Below are 16,670 nucleotides of genomic sequence, written 5' to 3' on the forward strand. Positions count from 1 at the left end.
CAAAGCTGAAAAGTAATTTCAGTACAGTGGAAGAAATTATTCCAAGAATCAACACTGATGGTTTTGAGAGCTACCAGAAGTTACATAAATGCAGCAGTTTTCAAATACTGACTCTAAATATTGCACTTTTGTCCGATGCATGAAGTGTAATATACAGAAGACCTGTACTTTCTTCTTTCTGAAGGCATGATATGGTCCAAGCATATGTAAGGTGCAAATGCTCCAGCTAGAGGCCAATAATTGATTGTCCAAGAAAAAAAACATTCACAAAAGTTTTATTAAAAAAATTCCCCTTTCACCTCAAACAAGTGAAGCTTAACTTCTGTACTACTAGGTTATGTATAGAAAAATGAAAATAATACAGTAATTTTTGAAGGCTATACATTGTAAAATCCCATGTCAGCATAAACTTGGACTGTGCAAGCAAATATAGCAAGTACTTCAGATGTCATTTATTTGGTCCATCAGATGTACAGTATAGTAGTAGTATCTGAGTTTACAAAACATCAAATATAAATAACCTGAAACTGTAACAATACACAAAAATTTGCGTCTTACATTGACATACCAGGCAGTACGAGCTGAAAAACTTGAGTAAATTAGCAGTTTTACAGTAATGTACATAGTGCCAGCTCAAGTTTAAGAACACTGTTAAAACGGCACTAATTTGCTTTGCTGAATCTTCTTTACTTGTTCAGGCTGTGAAAAATGTTTAGGACTAGGCTAAAAATATTTTTCTTCAAGCAAAAAATAAAAAGGTAGTTGCTTAAAATCTGGGCATTAGACAATGACCCTTTCCCAAACAAGAAAAGCGTCTATTTTTGTCCTACTGAATTATACCTAAAAGGTCTTTACAAAAAAATAACATGCTTTTGTCATGACCATTTAAGCAAATACTTATCTGTAAGTATTTATAAACTATGTTTCTACTACATTTAATATATGGAATTAATATGGAAAAACTTCTGAAAGAGGCCACTGAGAGGAGAGCTTTATCATCAAGAGAAACAACACAAATTGTTTAAGCCAGTCGTTTGGTATTCACTTGGAACAAAGGCCTTAAAATTAGTCTAGTTCTCAACATTTTTCACATCCCAACATAATATGCTGTTACATTTATCTGAATTATTTTGTCAAGGGGCATTTGCATGTTCAATCTAATGCTATAATTTCATCTTGTTCATCTGTCTGCTCAGTACGTGCTCTCTTCATACTGACACGCTCTTTATCTTCCAATTTTCTCTTGCGGCTTTTGTTTTCCATGTCCTCATCAACATTGCCCGAAGTACCTTCATCTTCAGAATCAACAATCAACACATCATCTTCATCTGGAGCTGCAGAATACATGGTTTCAGTTCAAATGAATACAGTAGTCTACTCTCAAACCAAATTTCACACATCAAAAAAAAGAATGTCTTCAATACAAAAAATACACCTTAGAGCATTCTTTATCTATATTCCCTGTCATTGAATTGTAGGATTATTTCTAATTTCTCTGCAATCAGTATAAAAATAGACTTTTCACATGGTGATTGCCTCTTCATTGAAGGTATGTAAAATATTGCAATAACCCCAAAACAGACGAAATGCATTAGTTAGCACCATTTTTGTTTGCACGTACAAAATAGAAGAGTTGCATGCTATCTGCAGCAGTCCTTTAGAAAAGAGCTTTTACACACACTGAGCTGTATTCCAGCCTCTCCTTTCGCTACCCCATTCAACAGAACACCCACTAGAAGCCATGCTCTATGAGAGAGAACATGCAAAGACAGGAAGGCATGGAAGGGTGAGCAGACTAACACAGCTATAGGGAAACAATGAAGGAAAATAGGACCAAATGTGAACTTTTAAGACATCCAGTGGATTTTGTTATGAAGTACAAATTCACTGTAAAAACTAATTTTATGCTCTTTGCTACTGTAATTTGAAACCAATTTTAGCAATACGCTTAACATTTAACCTCCCCTGAAACAAGAGGCAAGTGGAAGTGACTATATACTTGTGCATATATCAAACAGGCAAAGGAACATCATACAGAAATTTAAGACACAATATCTACAGATATCTAGGTCTGTCACAAAAAGTATTCAGATTCATATGCTACCCCTATAGAAGTGTAATGTTTCCAGTATATTAGCCTCCAGTGCCTAAGCCTCCCGTATTTATCGAAGTTAAACTGTTCTGAGTATATTCAAAGGAACGCTCTACATGAGGAAGGAGATAGTACTTCTTCCTGGACAACAAATTCCATTTGCTTGCCATGTTTTGCTTGACATGTGGAAAAATAACTATTTTCTAAGCAAATAATAGAGACATCTTCTTACATTAACAAAATGAAATATGACCCAAGACATACACAAAACATTTTTTAATCCCTAGGGAGAATGTGAAACATTTGGTTGATTCCTTTTTGTCAGGAAACAGCATGACCATCAGATGGAATCGGTCTAACCTGAAAACACTGTGCCAATGAGGCACTTAGCTGACACCCTACAAAGCCCTTGTGAGTTAAATATTACCATTTCAAGGCATATTTACTGTAAACCTCTGTAGCAATCTTAAATGTGCATTCTTCTATTTAATATTACATTTATACACAGAAACAATTGAAATGCCATTCGTTTTATGTTGGCAAAGTCATAAAACTGAAGACAACTCTTGTAATTGGCCTGCACTACTGAAAGACTTATTTAATATTGGTTACTGTTGTTTACCTGTTGATGTTGAGGGTTGTGCTCCATCATCACTACCATTGGTAATGTTCTTGGATGCTGGTTCTGATGGTTTAGGGCCAATTTTTTCAGGGGTATCACCAACAACTTCAAATTCTACATCTTTTTCTAGGTCTTCACTGCAGAAAAATACATATGCTTTTAAACAACCAGGTGAAAAGAAAAACTTATCTTTTTCACAAATAATGTACGTCACTCAAGTATTAGAGCACCCTGCAACTATGACAAAATGAGAAAAACATATTTAAAGTGAGGAAAATCAATCAGCCTTCCTTTATAATTTATGCTTTGTCTATTCATAAACACTGTTGCACCAAGTGCCATGACTTAAAATGCTTAGGAATGAGAAAAATCATTACCTGAACTTACCTTTCTTCCTCACAATACCACATTTCTATTCTCACTCAAAGTGTAGTGTGTTAACTTACTGTATATAATACATATATTAGTTATCAAGGGTTAAATATGCACCTCAGTTATTTCAAAGTGTCTTCTATTTGTATTGCTGTATCTGAACAAGCAAGCATCAGATCTACTACCCCAGCAGGTGGGGAGGGGGTTACCTCTTAAAATTTTGTTTTGTTTTTTAACTGACAGTTTCTCACTGGTTGGCCGCCCAAAAAGTAAATTTGGGTTTGCACTGTATTTTTATGTTGTGTAGTGATAACTTATTCAAATAAAGTTTTTCCAATTACTGTTGTAAAAAAAACATCCCTAAAAAACCCAAAACCAACCCAAAACCTCTAAACCCTATAAAGTAAAAAACCAAAAATTCCTCCTTTGTTTCTGTATTTTCTTAATTTTTGAGCTTTATTTGTGAATTTAAAGTTCCCTGTGGGGTTGTTCTAGATATACAGACAAAAATCATTACTTCAGAATCTTACCTATGAAGCACATTGATTAACAGTGTATAGTCCTGGAGGAAATCATCTGCTTGTAGTCGAGTGCCATTTCGAATTCCGAAGTCTGATAATTTCCTATTGTTATTTGCTATAGAAATAGAGACAAACAGCAGTGTGTACAGCTATTTATATAAAGATCCTTGTCACCTGAATAAATATTATGAAATGACTACTCCAGAAGTTTCATGTAGAAACATACCATTAATATTAATTAGCTATATTTAAAGCTGACATTTAAGCCCATCAGCAGTTAAAAATACCTGTGTTTTACTTGTTTATCCCACCATGCATCATGTTAAGCACTTCACTATGATTACATTTAGGAACATTTTGGAGATAATATATGTATTACAATAATGCCTACAAGCATGATCAGACTACAAGCTAAGAAGAAAATGAATGAGATTTGCAATCACTTTTATAGCTGAATACGTATTCTTGAAAGGAATTCTGACACTCCAGGTGAAAAGCTAATCTGGACATGCAGGCTTGTAGGCAATACCACTAGCTATTCTCAAGCCACTTAAACGCTTGCAAATACAGTTCTCCTCAAATATTAGTCTACAGGATGAACACTACACATCTGTTATGCTTTCTTTCTGTGTGTCTTGGGATTTTTTACCAATTTTTATCTACTCTTTTCTAAAAAGTTTCAGTATGCATACCTTCTGTTTCTCCTTCTTCTGAAGAGATAAGAATAGTTCCTTTTCCATCATCTATTTGTACATCTGGTGCTACCATTGCGAATTTTTCTTTCACTATCTGAAAATATTAACATGATTATTTAATGAATATCTGACTTCAGAACACTTAGAAAGAACCTTGAATGATGTTGATTTACTTATCCCATCTCATTTTCAGGCATATGCTGAAAATCCTTTTAACTTCCATGAACAAAATAATGATTTTTTTCCTATCTGAAGCCTACAGGTTCAAATATGCTGAAAAAAATTTTAGAACACTTCATAAAACATCAGAGTTACAAATCACTTGTGATTATGCCACTGTAATTTGGCTACTGAACTCTTCAACTGAAATACATATGTAGGTTTTTGCTGCTAGATATGAAGGGTCTTTGGAACCATCAGAAAGTAACAAATTACAAATATTCTTTTGCAAGTATAGAAGCACACAAGGGGAGGTACATACTGGTTGATCTAGGTCTTCCTGTAGCTGAGAGAAATGCAGAATGCAGAGCAAATATTAACAGCTGATGTTGAGTCAAAATATATTGAACAAAACTCTAATAATTTACAGTATTAGGAAAAAAAAAGAAAACTGTGGGTAGTATTAAAGATTTACCTTATCCTGGAGTGTTAACACAGTAACTTTGTGTACATTAAGTTTCACAGTCACTTCTGGCTTACTTGCACATACATAACAGTTAGGATTTGGTGGATCCAAAGCACAAGGAACCAATAGCTTCTTTCTGGGATTTGGCTGCTTGTTCAGAAAAATCTTTAAGACAGAAAAGAACAAAACAAGTTATTCCATAAGTAATAGAACTCATAAAACCTGTTTTTCTACAGCTTTATTCTCTTAATCTCACAGGTTGTCCTGTTCCCTAATCCTTTTTGACATGCCCACTAAGCAGGAGAAAGTGCCTATTAGAGCCAGTCCACAAAGACAGCTGTGCTGATGGACCAGCTATTGCCAAATAGGTCTGTAACCTGAAACAACCAGGTTTCAAGGGATGTCAGTCGGGTTCTCTACCCTGTCCAGCAGTCAATTTCCATTAAATCAGAAGAATTTAACAATCATTGAGACTTCCCCTTCTCTTTTCATTCAGAATCTACTGAAGCAACAAGTGAGAAACAGCAAAACTACACCATAGCCAAAGCAGGTTAAGTGTCATTTTTAAACAAGTAATAAATAACAAGAAAGTAAAAGTATCTTATTCCCACTTACCGTTCTACACTGATCTATTTTTCCTGACAAAATCTTCAGTCCCTCCAGCACTATCAGACCAGCTATTACTGCATTAGTAGTAGCTATAGCTGGGATAATATTTCCTGCCATTGCTGTAAAATAAGCAAGAGCATGCAGATCGTTAACAGTAAATGAAAAGGATAAGTTCAGTTTGTTTTTTAAATAAAATGTTATATTTTATCCTTACACTTGATATCAAATCTACTCTTCATATTCATACTGAAAACATGCATCCTGAGGTTCGCAGCAGAAGTAACAAAATCCATTGCAGACGGATCATCCTGGAAAGAAGTTAATACAAAAAGCATTTAAAAATCAGATGACCTATTGGAATAGTTTGCAACACAAGATTCCTAAAACCTTAAAAACAGGGGTTTTTTAAAGAGACTGTACAATACTTCATTTCCAAGTCAATATATTTCCTCTTTCAGACGGTATGTTTAGACAGAGCAGTAATACTTTAAATACAGGTCTAGAAGTTGTACTTGGTATTTTAGTAGTGAATTAGTATTTTAGTGTTATTTGGTAGGTACAAGGCATTTTATTAATGTCTAAATCCTACATTTTTCATTTTATGTTCAGTTTCAAACACTGGTGTTTCAGAAAGAAGTATTTCACTGTCTGCTGTAATACTAGTTTACTATTTTGTTTCCCCTATATTTACAAACTTTTTTCTTATGCCAAGTGACAACTGACTACAGGAGGATTACCCTGTCTCTGATGCCAAGAGAGAAAATGCTGCTCTTCTTTTTCTTCAGCAAAACCTATCATATATCTATTATCAGATCTAATTACTATGTACAACTCTAGCTACAAACCACTGTATCAAGGCATGTTTTAAGGAAAGCTAACAAGGAAAGAATGAAGCTGCATCTTTTTTTTTTAAATCAGAATATGACAAATACTTCTGAATTTGTGGCTTTTAAATTTGGTGAATTAAGTTGGTTTACATACAGTAGTTAATCCTTACACTCATTGAGTTACAAAGTATAGTCTAAAGTAGGTATTTGTTTACATATGGGAAGTGTCAGACATATTTCTTCTAAGTGCTACTATTTTGGAATGAAACTGAATGAGCCCAATTATTATTTGTACTACATGTGTAGACTACAGCTGTTTCTTATCTACTTGTAAAACTAACCTTATCCCATATAAGCTCCGCTCCATCACCCTTCTCAGCCAGGTGAAGTCTCAGGGTCTCAACACTCTTTGAAAATAAGTGTGCATAGCCCTTGACATCGAGAACCTGCTGATCCTTCAAAACTGCAGAGGACTCATTTTGTGGGTCAGATACATTTTTCTCTTTGGGAAAAGAAAGAAAATAATTAAGGAATACTTCAAAATCCCACAGAAGTTCCCATAAAGAGACAAGTATTTTCCCATTTCAGCAAAATTAACTATTTTCTAAATTGAAGAACAATATTCTTCAACTGCAGTAGCCCCAACATTTTACAAGGGGTCTACCTTTTCCACTGCAGCTATGGCTGCACTTATCACCCAAATGTGCACAAATTACAGCAAATGTAGATTTTCAGCAAAGCTCAGCTTCCAGAGGCAAATGTGTCAGTGCTTATGGCAAGGTCTCCTAGAATAAACTGACATGGATTTTGTGAAATGTGAAATCTTCTACAGCCAACACTGAGTATCTAAAGTAACAACAACTGCCAAACAGTTGTACAAAAAAAGCTTTCTATAGAGAATAAAACTGTAAATCTTCAGGAATCACAAAGAATATGTTCATTATCAGCACTCAACTGTGCCAGTGAGAAGGTCAAAGTATCACAGAGATGTGTAAATAGACAGCAGGTGTGACTTACAAAGATAATGGTGGAGGAAGAGACAATTACCTTGATTTTGTACCTCAGCCCAGTCCAGTGGCACTGGAGGCTTTCTTTTCCTCCACAGTTTATCCATTGTTAGCAGATATCTAATGTCATCTTTGAAAAGCTAAGAAACATTTAAGAAAAAAATCCACCATAAAACTCATTAAAACAGAGGGGAAAAAAAGGACTCTCTTGTTTCATCTGCTGAGAGATCAGCATTACATTGATGATGTTTTGCTTGTCTCCTTGAAAATATTTTCAAACACAGAAATAAAAATTAAATTCCACAGGGAAAAAAACCAACTAGATTTGAAATACTTCTTATTCCCCATTCTCTAACACTTATTGCATAAAGCAGACAAGCTCTGATTAACCTGAGGTGCAGTAAAGTTAAAATCAAGAAAACAAAAATCCAAACACTGGGTTCACGTGCCTACTGAAGCCATCACTACAGCTTTCTGTATACTCTCCTTGCAATATCCTTACCTACATGCCAATGAATTCCCAAAGTAAAGTTATTACCCCTTATCAACATTACATTTTGTACTCATTTCCACTATTTTACCACTTTCAGCAACTATTTGAAGGAAAACTCCTAAATCAGTTTGTATAATCAGGCTCTGGCATGAGAAAATAAACAAAAGATGACTGATAGCTTTCTGATCCACTGGTTCTGCCCAGTGATTTCTCCTACAGAAATCAAGTTTACCTTTTAATATCAAAAGTAACTTGAATGAAGTTATTCTGTACAGTATAGACAGCTGCTTAAGCCAAGCTGCTGTACAGATGAAGGTGGAATGTTGTAAAACAAGCAAATGTTGTAAAAGACCGACCCTACAGCAAGATTGGTGGAAGTCATAACATAATTGCATAATTGCTAGCTAGGCATTAAGGGTCCAAACTGGGTTTTGGCTTAACTTTAAAGCATCTCATACACTTCAAATTAAGACAATTATTGGGGGTAAGGAAGATACCTTAGTAAAAAGTTTAACTGGATCGTATCCAGTTGATTTAGCCCATTCCTTAGTTGAAACACGTTTGATCTCACCATCTTCATTGGATGCTCGTGCTCTGGCTTCTGCTTCTGCTGGCTCCCCTATTAATAAAGTGTTGACCAATATTTTAATTCACAAAAAGGAAAATCACATCCAAATATTTCCCCTAGTCAGTAACCAAAACTATGAAGGGACCATAAACCAGCTTTACTGCAGCCAACAAATCAGACACAGTGCAACTACTACTGTTTGCTTCTCCAACTGCAACTCACCACTTTAACTGGATGTCACTTAATTCCTTCATTGGTAGAATCAGTGAACAATTGTTTCCTATTAAGTTTCTCCACATAACCTTGCAATTGCAGAAGTGCCTAACCGTTCCCTTTCAGTAGTCTTTTTGCTTGGATAAAGAGTCTTAAGTTCAGTTCAAATTTTAAAACAAAAAAATTCTGTCTCCTACCTCTGGTTATATAAACAAGAAAATGCCATGCATACAGCTTTGTATCCATTTTATGTTTCTTTTCCAGTCACATCCAGCAATTGCTATCATGATTCCTAATAAGCAGCAGGTTCATATTTTCATAAAACTATCTATTAATATCTTGACACAATGAGAAAAATCAACTCAGAGACCATCATTTTATATGTAAATTTATGAATGCTTCCCACAATGAATGCTTTCACAAATGTATCATTTCATATTCATCTGCACAAAACCTACCTAATGTCTCACTGCCCAGTCATTCTGTATTGTCAAGCTTTCTACTACTTTTCACTGCTAGTCTTCATCTTTATTCTGAGTGACTTTGCTTAATCATGTTTGCTGAACATCCCCAGTCTGAGACACTCCTCTAAAAAGCATTTATCTGTCATTTAAGCAGTTTGACCATTCCAGGATCATCCTTTTTCTCCCCATGTCTACATAGCTCCTTCAGGCACCTCTCAAGAAGTTTTCGAGGGTGCTCTGCAGATTCAAACCAGCACAAACCAGACAAGCTTGTCCAGAAATTTGCTGATTCCTTTAAAAGACCTGCAGAGTCACCCAGTGCGTGACTTCCCTCTACAAAGGCTGTGCAGACTCTTCCCCAATATACCACGTATGAGCACTCATTCTGAACGGCATTATCACGACAGTCAGTTTGCTCACTACAGACATGAGGCTACAGCTCAGGCCTTCCTTTAACTGCCCTGGTATCTTTGTTTAAGTAACTGGCATTGTGTCTGCTGCCTTGCAATTACTGCAGCATCCAGTTGCTTTAAGTGAATCTATATGCCACTCTTTTAAGACTCAGCTATTTAATTTTGCACTTCCTATAGGAACAACCTGTCAAGTGATCACCATCTGACATTCAGGGAACCTGTGGAATTGGAGGGTCCTCTAAGCTCCCTCTCCCAAGCCCATTCATCTATAAAAGGATCAAAAACTGCTTATTCACCTTCACTGTAACTATGGTTACTGTCTTTACAGAAAAATACTGAATAGCTAAAAAAAGAAATAAATAAAATCACTCACAATAGGCCTATTTCCTATGTAGATTAACACTGAAGGTTTGGGCTAGAAGAGTTCAAACATAATACTTCCCATATTTCCTTGCAATCTCCCATCTAGGATTGGAAAATGCAGAGTGGCTACAAATATCCGTCAGTTCTTAAGACAAACCTCTGAGCTGCACAGAAGGAAGTGCTATAATCCAGATCTATAGGGGAGAAAAAGTCACCCTGGGAAGACCAGATACATTTAATTTGCACTTGAAGCTCACTTTTCACTTTAAGCTTCTGTGCATACAGGGAAGATCATCTGCTGCAGATGACACAAGTCTCCAAACAGACACAAGTCTACAGACCCAAACTGTATACCACACACCTGGCTGTGTTAACTGGAACTTTAAGATTGTGAGTGCATCGCCTGTGTTCCTCCCAGATGTTCTACCCATACTACCTAAGGACAACTAGTGAATGGCAATGACCCATCTTACACTGTATTAAAAAGTTTTCCCCAGCAGCTGAAGTAATCATTTTAATGCTGTAGGCTGCCCACAAGGGCCACAGTCCTGACAGTTGAAACTATTAAATCACTGTCATTTTGAAGAGTATTTCTTGCACATTTTCCATGCAAAAACCTCTGGTATGCACTATGCATCAAGTTAACTACAAAACACTGAAATTGTTTCAAACAGAAGTATGACAGAGCTACATATGCATGGTGTACACAAAGGTCTGTAAGGGAAAGTGCTGTTAGCACATTCAAAACTCTTGTAGTCCAAGGGGAGAGTAAATGGAATCCTCATAAAGGAAAATGGAGCTGAACAATCTGACCTTAAGATATGTATAGAAACAAATCACAATCTTTGAAAGAGACCATTTCAGTAACAGGGAAAACTACCAGATAATATCACACTCACAAGCAGCCTCAGGGTCAGCTCTGTCAGGAGAGACTTCTTGATCAGCATCTTCTTCTCCAAACAACTGGCTATAGAATGATTTAAGAACAACAACACAGCACTAGAATTTCATCTTATTTGGTTAAGGGGTGAAATATTTGCTAATGGATATATATCCAGTTTAGGATTCTTGCTATCAGAGAGTCACTTCATACATTGCTTTTTAAATTGTTGGGACTTGTCACACATGGACTGAACAGAGGATGTCCAATACAAAAATGAATTTAGCAAAACAATTCTGTGTAACAATGATTCACCTAGTGTTCTACTTATACTGTAGTACTAAATGCATTGCTTATAACTCTCCAACACCCCAGCAAATGTTCCATCTGTTAGTACATGCACTAAACTGAAAAATGTGTTAACTGTTCAAAAGCGAACAATAAAGTAACTTCAACCTACACTGCTGTGCCAAACTGCCAGAATGTCTGTGATACTGGAGCAAGGCCTAGGTACCAATCAACCGTACATCTTTACCTCAAAAGCAGAAGAACCCACCCCAAAGAAGCCATCCCAAAATCCAGGACAAAGAACTGGAGGTTTTTGCAAGAACTAATTAAAAAAAGGAGAAGTGCGTGTCTACTTGATTTCTCTCCCTCTAGCTTTAGAAACTAGAAGAGTCAAGCACAGTACCTATTTTTTTTAGATCCACTTACTTGAACAAATACTTAGCCCACACAATGCAATGAATAGGTTCCGATGGCGTGTTTCGGATTGTGCAGCCTGGAAAAGTCTTCTGAGTTGGTTTAGGATGACATTCATAACATTCTGTCACTCCCTGGTGAAACGTGAAATATTTACTTGTCACACTGTGAAGGCTACTGACAGTACATGCTATTACCAGATGAACTGTAACTGTATCTCAAAACACCCAACTCCAGTTGTTTAAAATAGCCAATGATTTAAACTCAAAGCAACAAGAGTAATACACAACCTAACCTTTTTAATAACTGTTACTTGTCCAAGGTAGCCTGCAGTTCCACTCTCTATGAGAGGAACATCAGCAGCCAGACACATCCTGTTCACATGGTTACGCGCAGCTGCAAATCAAGACGTTTTGAAAAAAAATGTGAATAATTACGAAAAAAAATATTACTTTGCCAAATTCAAACTAGTGTCCTGTGCAAACACTTATATGTAATGTGTCTTATTTCATTATAGATAACTCTGCTTTTGTCACAAAGTCAATTTTCTAATTAATCTGCCTTATTTCACTATAGATAACTCTGTCACAAAGTCAATTTTCTAATTAGCACTACATATATCAACACTAGTAAATATGGCAAACTCAGCTGAAGTTATGTATGTACAGACAGTGCTCGTCAGTTCCCATAAAGCAACAACACAGCAATTAATGTTTACTTTCAAAACACCTGTAAAAGTACTAACTACCCTTTCAAGTTTCCAGTGAAGCACACAAGCATTAGTCAAACTACAGATGGGTTAAGAGGATACTTGTTATATAACTGACATTGCAGAAATACTAAGAGTAGAATACATTACAAGTTTTGTTTCTAGGAACAAGCAACAGTGCTTTCATCTCCAATAAAAAAATCATAGTGAAAACTTCACCTCTGTTATCCAGAGCATTCATAACCAAGGTAAACTGGCGGAAGAACTCTACGTTATAGTCAGGGCTACAGAAAAGAAAAACAATACTCAAAATGGCACGTTGTTTGTTATTATGCCACAACAGAAACTATACACATGCAAAGGCTGGGCTGATGTTCGTGTGGTAACTTACACATATTACAAATTTACTGCTAGTCTCTAACTGCCCCATTTATCTTCTGCCCATTTTAAAGCTGGGTGAAAGCATGAATTCTATGCTGCTAGAAGGAAGATATTGCAATTAGTACTGATTGACCAATGAAAGAGGCAGATAACACAAAAGTGATTATACCACTCTGACCTAATGAGTAAATTGGCTAAGCTGTGGCAACCGACCTTAAAACCATCAGCTGAGGCTAAAACGTGCACACTGTAATTACCACAGCTCATCAGATTGGTGATAGTTCATTATACTGTGATAGCTCGATTGGTTTTGATTGTGCCTCCATATCTTACGAGCCAAGACATGGGAACTGAAAATCTTGACACTTTAGTATCTTTACATTGCATTTCTCTGATTTAAAAAAAGAAGGTGGCAAAGAAGAGAGAGTAAAGAGGAAACAGGATTAATGGTTTTACAGTTTCAGAAGGATGCAATGAGTCAGAGTTTCAGTAGCTAAAAGCAACACCAGAATTCAAGCCTTAATATTACAGAACATTCTATGATTCTATGAATATCGACTTTTAAGAAACCAAACAAATATAAACTAAACCATAGGAAACAGCTAATGAAAGTCTACATAATCTTGTTCTCTACTTATTGGTTATGGATCATAAGGACTAAGTTTTAACAGTTCGGGGCATATATAAATGATACTCACATTATACACACACAAACAACTTAATTTTTTTGATCACAGACTCAACATTCACATTTTTTTTAATCTAATTATTGCTCAAGACATCAAGGTATCCTTACAGTGTAGAAACTTAGACAGTAAATGTTGCTACTAAAACTAGAAATAGACAGAAGCAAATAACTACAGCTTACTACCAGAGCTTAAGAACACTCACGTAAAATCCCCACTCCCACTTAGGTGTGTGGTAGTCTCAATTTACAGTTATTTCTTCTTACTGTGGAAGCTTTGTAAAGTATCTTAAAGCACACCACTGTGGCAGTTAAATAACACAGTACTTGCAAATCAAAACATGTAATTAGAGCTTAAAACCAAACATACTTCATGATGCTATCATGGTAAGCTATAATATTAGCTTCTGGATAAAACTGTAACACGCTTTCCTTGGCAACCTAGAAATAAAGAAAAACAAGAAAAACCACACTTATTATTTCTTCCTCAAGAACACTCTGGATCAAGAAGACTCCGTATCAGTTGAGTATCAAGTCAGGTGACTACTTTAAAAGATTTTAAACCTTTGATAATGAAATGCTGTGGATAGCCACGATCAACCAATCAACATTTACTTCTCCACAACACAAACGAAATTTTTACATGCTTACAACAATGTCCGTAAGATAGTCAAAGCTCAAGTCTCAGTACTTTTTCTCACCTGTGATTTTGATCTTCCAACATGTTTCTTTTGAAACAAAAACTGCCTGTTGAGATTGCTGACATCGATAGTGTCCAAATCAATCTATAAACACACACAAGACAGACATTTCACTTTTACAGAAACAAAAGAAACAAAATCTTTAACACAGATTAAAACAAACATGATTGACCAAAACGCATAAACTTTGCGGACTCTTCTTCAGACCTGAATACAGGTGTTACATCTGCACTACAAAACTGCAGAATCACAAACGATCACCTTATCTTCTTCAGGAATTTTAAATAACTATTAGCAACAGAATTGTATGTCAAAAATTAAGGGCTACATGACAACACGCTTCTGAAGAAAGAGTCCCTACTAAAAATGCATATGAGTTTTGAGATACGTATGCACAGCAATTAGTAGAAAGTCAACAGATTGTGCTATTGACTGTAGGACAAAGATGTTAGTGAGAATTCATCAGGAGCAGAGCACATAAGCTGAGAGAGCAGAGATAAGTCTGAGTGAGGCTCTCAGCAGGCCAGGCTTTTCTCGCACAAGAATACTTGAGACCATTAGGCCTAACAGAAGCTTCAATCTAACTAAGAATGACCAGAATGTAACAGTTCTCTTATTTTAATAACTTTTACACTGCTCCCATTCTATTAAGTTAGAAGGAGAGACCTCAGAACTTCCTATCTATTCAAGTTCTTAATTCAGATTTGGATTTTGAGTAATTTGGTTTTGCTCCTGAGGACAACGGCACTGCTTTTCAACAAAGTACACTTAACGAAATCGCATATTTGTGAGTTGTCCGATATTCAAAATTACTCACCAATAGCATAAAAAGCATTTCCAGGTATTTAAGTTTCTTAGTATTTCAGAACCAAGGAAACTCCTCAGTAAAATCACAAAAGAAATTTCTTTTCCTAATAGCAAATTTCAATGTTATCAAAACGTTACTGTCTTCCATAAAACGCTGCCAATGATATTTTTAAACGGAGATGGCCCTGATCCAACATGTACTTAAGTTAATGGAGTCCAAACAAGTCAGCATTGAAAGATAGTACCAAAAAAAGAAAATCAAACTATAGTAAGTGAACAAATAGGCATACTCCAATGAGATTTATGCCCAATGACTAACTAGAAAATCAGGAGATATTGAACTTGCTCCATTTTATCAGACTGCAGTACATAAATGACATAGAAAGGTAGCAAAAGAAAAAAAGAGGGGAAAAACAGTGCAGAAAAAGTAGGCTTCCACTTTTCTGCACATGTTTATTGTTACAATGTTAAAACTGGTTAGGTTCTCAGTGGTAAACTAAAATCAAAAGGACATTTTAGAATTAAACTTACGAGTGTTATTTTAAACTGTAAGTTTAAAAAGTGTTCCATCATAAAGGCCTGAGTTGTATGAAGTTTTATGGCAAACCAGTAGCTGTACAGTTCTACAAGCTGACATCATTTTAGGTAACAACTGTTTCTAATACGTTCTGCTCAACAAGTCTGACTGTGAAATCCAACTTCTTACAACTTGCGACACAAGACTCTCAGACATGACTCCTGCCCAGACACACAAAAGTAAAAATGTATTTAAGGAAACAGATCCATGCTCCAGCAGGATCGGTACCTTGTTTCTTAAAACCTTATGCTTTTCATAGCTACAACAAGAAATTAATAAAGGTCTGGACACAGAGTTCTCTATGCCACCTTCATTACCATCCTCTCTTTTCAGCTCTTCCTCTATACATTCAAAGACCAGTATCAGGAAGCAAAAGTGAAAGCAACAGCCCGCGGGAAGCTGCCGTGACCGGACTTATAAGACTGACAGCTTTACAACTCGGTAACTGCAAATACAGTTTAACTCCCACGTATTTTGTTTTTCCATCACCGGACCATTATCCGCAGCACTAGCAAAGGAGGCACTAAGCAAAACTCAAGACTTTTAACGAGCAATCGCTGAGCAGCAAACATGGCACACGGCTGCTTCCCAGGAGATTACATCCATGGGCCCCCAGAGAGGCGCAGCCACCCCTCCGCCGACCGACGGCTGGCCCCGCCGCTGCCCCATGAACGCGGCCCGGCCTCCGTGGGGGCCGCCCGCCTGCTCCCGGCGCTCTCTCCAGCAGCAGGCACGGCGGCCACGCAGCTCCGGGCGGCCCGCGGGAGGACAACCCGTCCGAGGCGGGGGCGCGGATGGCGCCGGCGGGCCGCGGCCCCTCAGCGGCGGAGCCCGCCCCCGGCGGCAGGGGCGGCGCGGCGCCGCAGCCTCGCCCGGCAGCTTTGGCGGGCCGGGAGCAGTTTGAAAACACGCAGACAATGCGGCGGGCGGGAGGGGCCGCGCCGCCACAGCGCCCCCGCGCCCGCCGCCCCTCAGGCCCGCTTCCCGCTCCCCGCCCCGCGCTCCCCTCCCCGCCTCGGCCTGCGCCGCGCCGCCGCCCGCCGGCCCCCTCCTCCTCCTCCTCCTCCGCCCCGGCCCCGGCCCGCACCACGTCGATGTTGCTGAAGCCGGTGAGCACCAGGTCCTTGAGCAGCTCGCAGCCGATGCCGCCGGCTCCCACCACCAAGAGCCGCGCCTGGGCCACGGCCTCCGCCAGCTCGCTGCGCAAGGGGCCCGTCACCGGCGCGGACATGACGGCGGGGGAACAACAGCGGCGGCGCGCAGAGGGAGCAACTCCGCGCGGCTCTCCTCAGCCGGGCCGCACTCTGGACAGCGAGCCCGGGCGGGACCGGAGCGGCGAGCCCC

General features: G+C 38.0%; 1 protein-coding gene across 1 annotated transcript; it reads right to left on the minus strand.

Annotated features, from left to right (window-relative positions):
• Nucleotides 1-428: 428 nt before the first annotated feature.
• Nucleotides 429-16,650, minus strand: UBA2 (ubiquitin like modifier activating enzyme 2). Its single transcript, XM_062007344.1, has 17 exons — nucleotides 16,414-16,650; nucleotides 13,943-14,026; nucleotides 13,612-13,682; nucleotides 12,395-12,459; nucleotides 11,762-11,862; nucleotides 11,479-11,600; nucleotides 10,784-10,851; nucleotides 8,361-8,482; nucleotides 7,411-7,510; nucleotides 6,705-6,865; nucleotides 5,751-5,844; nucleotides 5,543-5,655; nucleotides 4,937-5,092; nucleotides 4,300-4,396; nucleotides 3,617-3,722; nucleotides 2,715-2,851; nucleotides 429-1,334 (listed from the first exon to the last, which is right to left on the minus strand). The coding sequence occupies exons 1-17, from the start codon at nucleotides 16,555-16,557 to the stop codon at nucleotides 1,153-1,155; spliced, it is 1,923 nt and encodes a 640-aa protein (XP_061863328.1). The 5' UTR covers nucleotides 16,558-16,650; the 3' UTR covers nucleotides 429-1,152.
• Between the last annotated feature and the right edge of the window lie 20 nt (nucleotides 16,651-16,670).

This window comes from Colius striatus, chromosome 14 (genome assembly GCF_028858725.1).
Source record: "Colius striatus isolate bColStr4 chromosome 14, bColStr4.1.hap1, whole genome shotgun sequence".
In the NCBI taxonomy this organism is placed as follows: domain Eukaryota; kingdom Metazoa; phylum Chordata; class Aves; order Coliiformes; family Coliidae; genus Colius; species Colius striatus.

What these genes read in the sequence shown, in the direction of transcription:
- UBA2 (XM_062007344.1), bottom strand. Translation starts at nt 16,557, where the DNA reads ATGTCCGCGCCGGTGACGGGCCCCTTGCGCAGCGAGCTGGCGGAGGCC. An exon ending in GAGTAGATTTGATATCAAGT is followed by an intron (nt 5,656 to 5,750) that starts GTAAGGATAAAA and finishes CTTATTTTACAG; the next exon opens with CAATGGCAGGAAATATTATC. An exon ending in AAATAGATCAGTGTAGAACG is followed by an intron (nt 5,093 to 5,542) that starts GTAAGTGGGAAT and finishes TCTGTCTTAAAG; the next exon opens with ATTTTTCTGAACAAGCAGCC.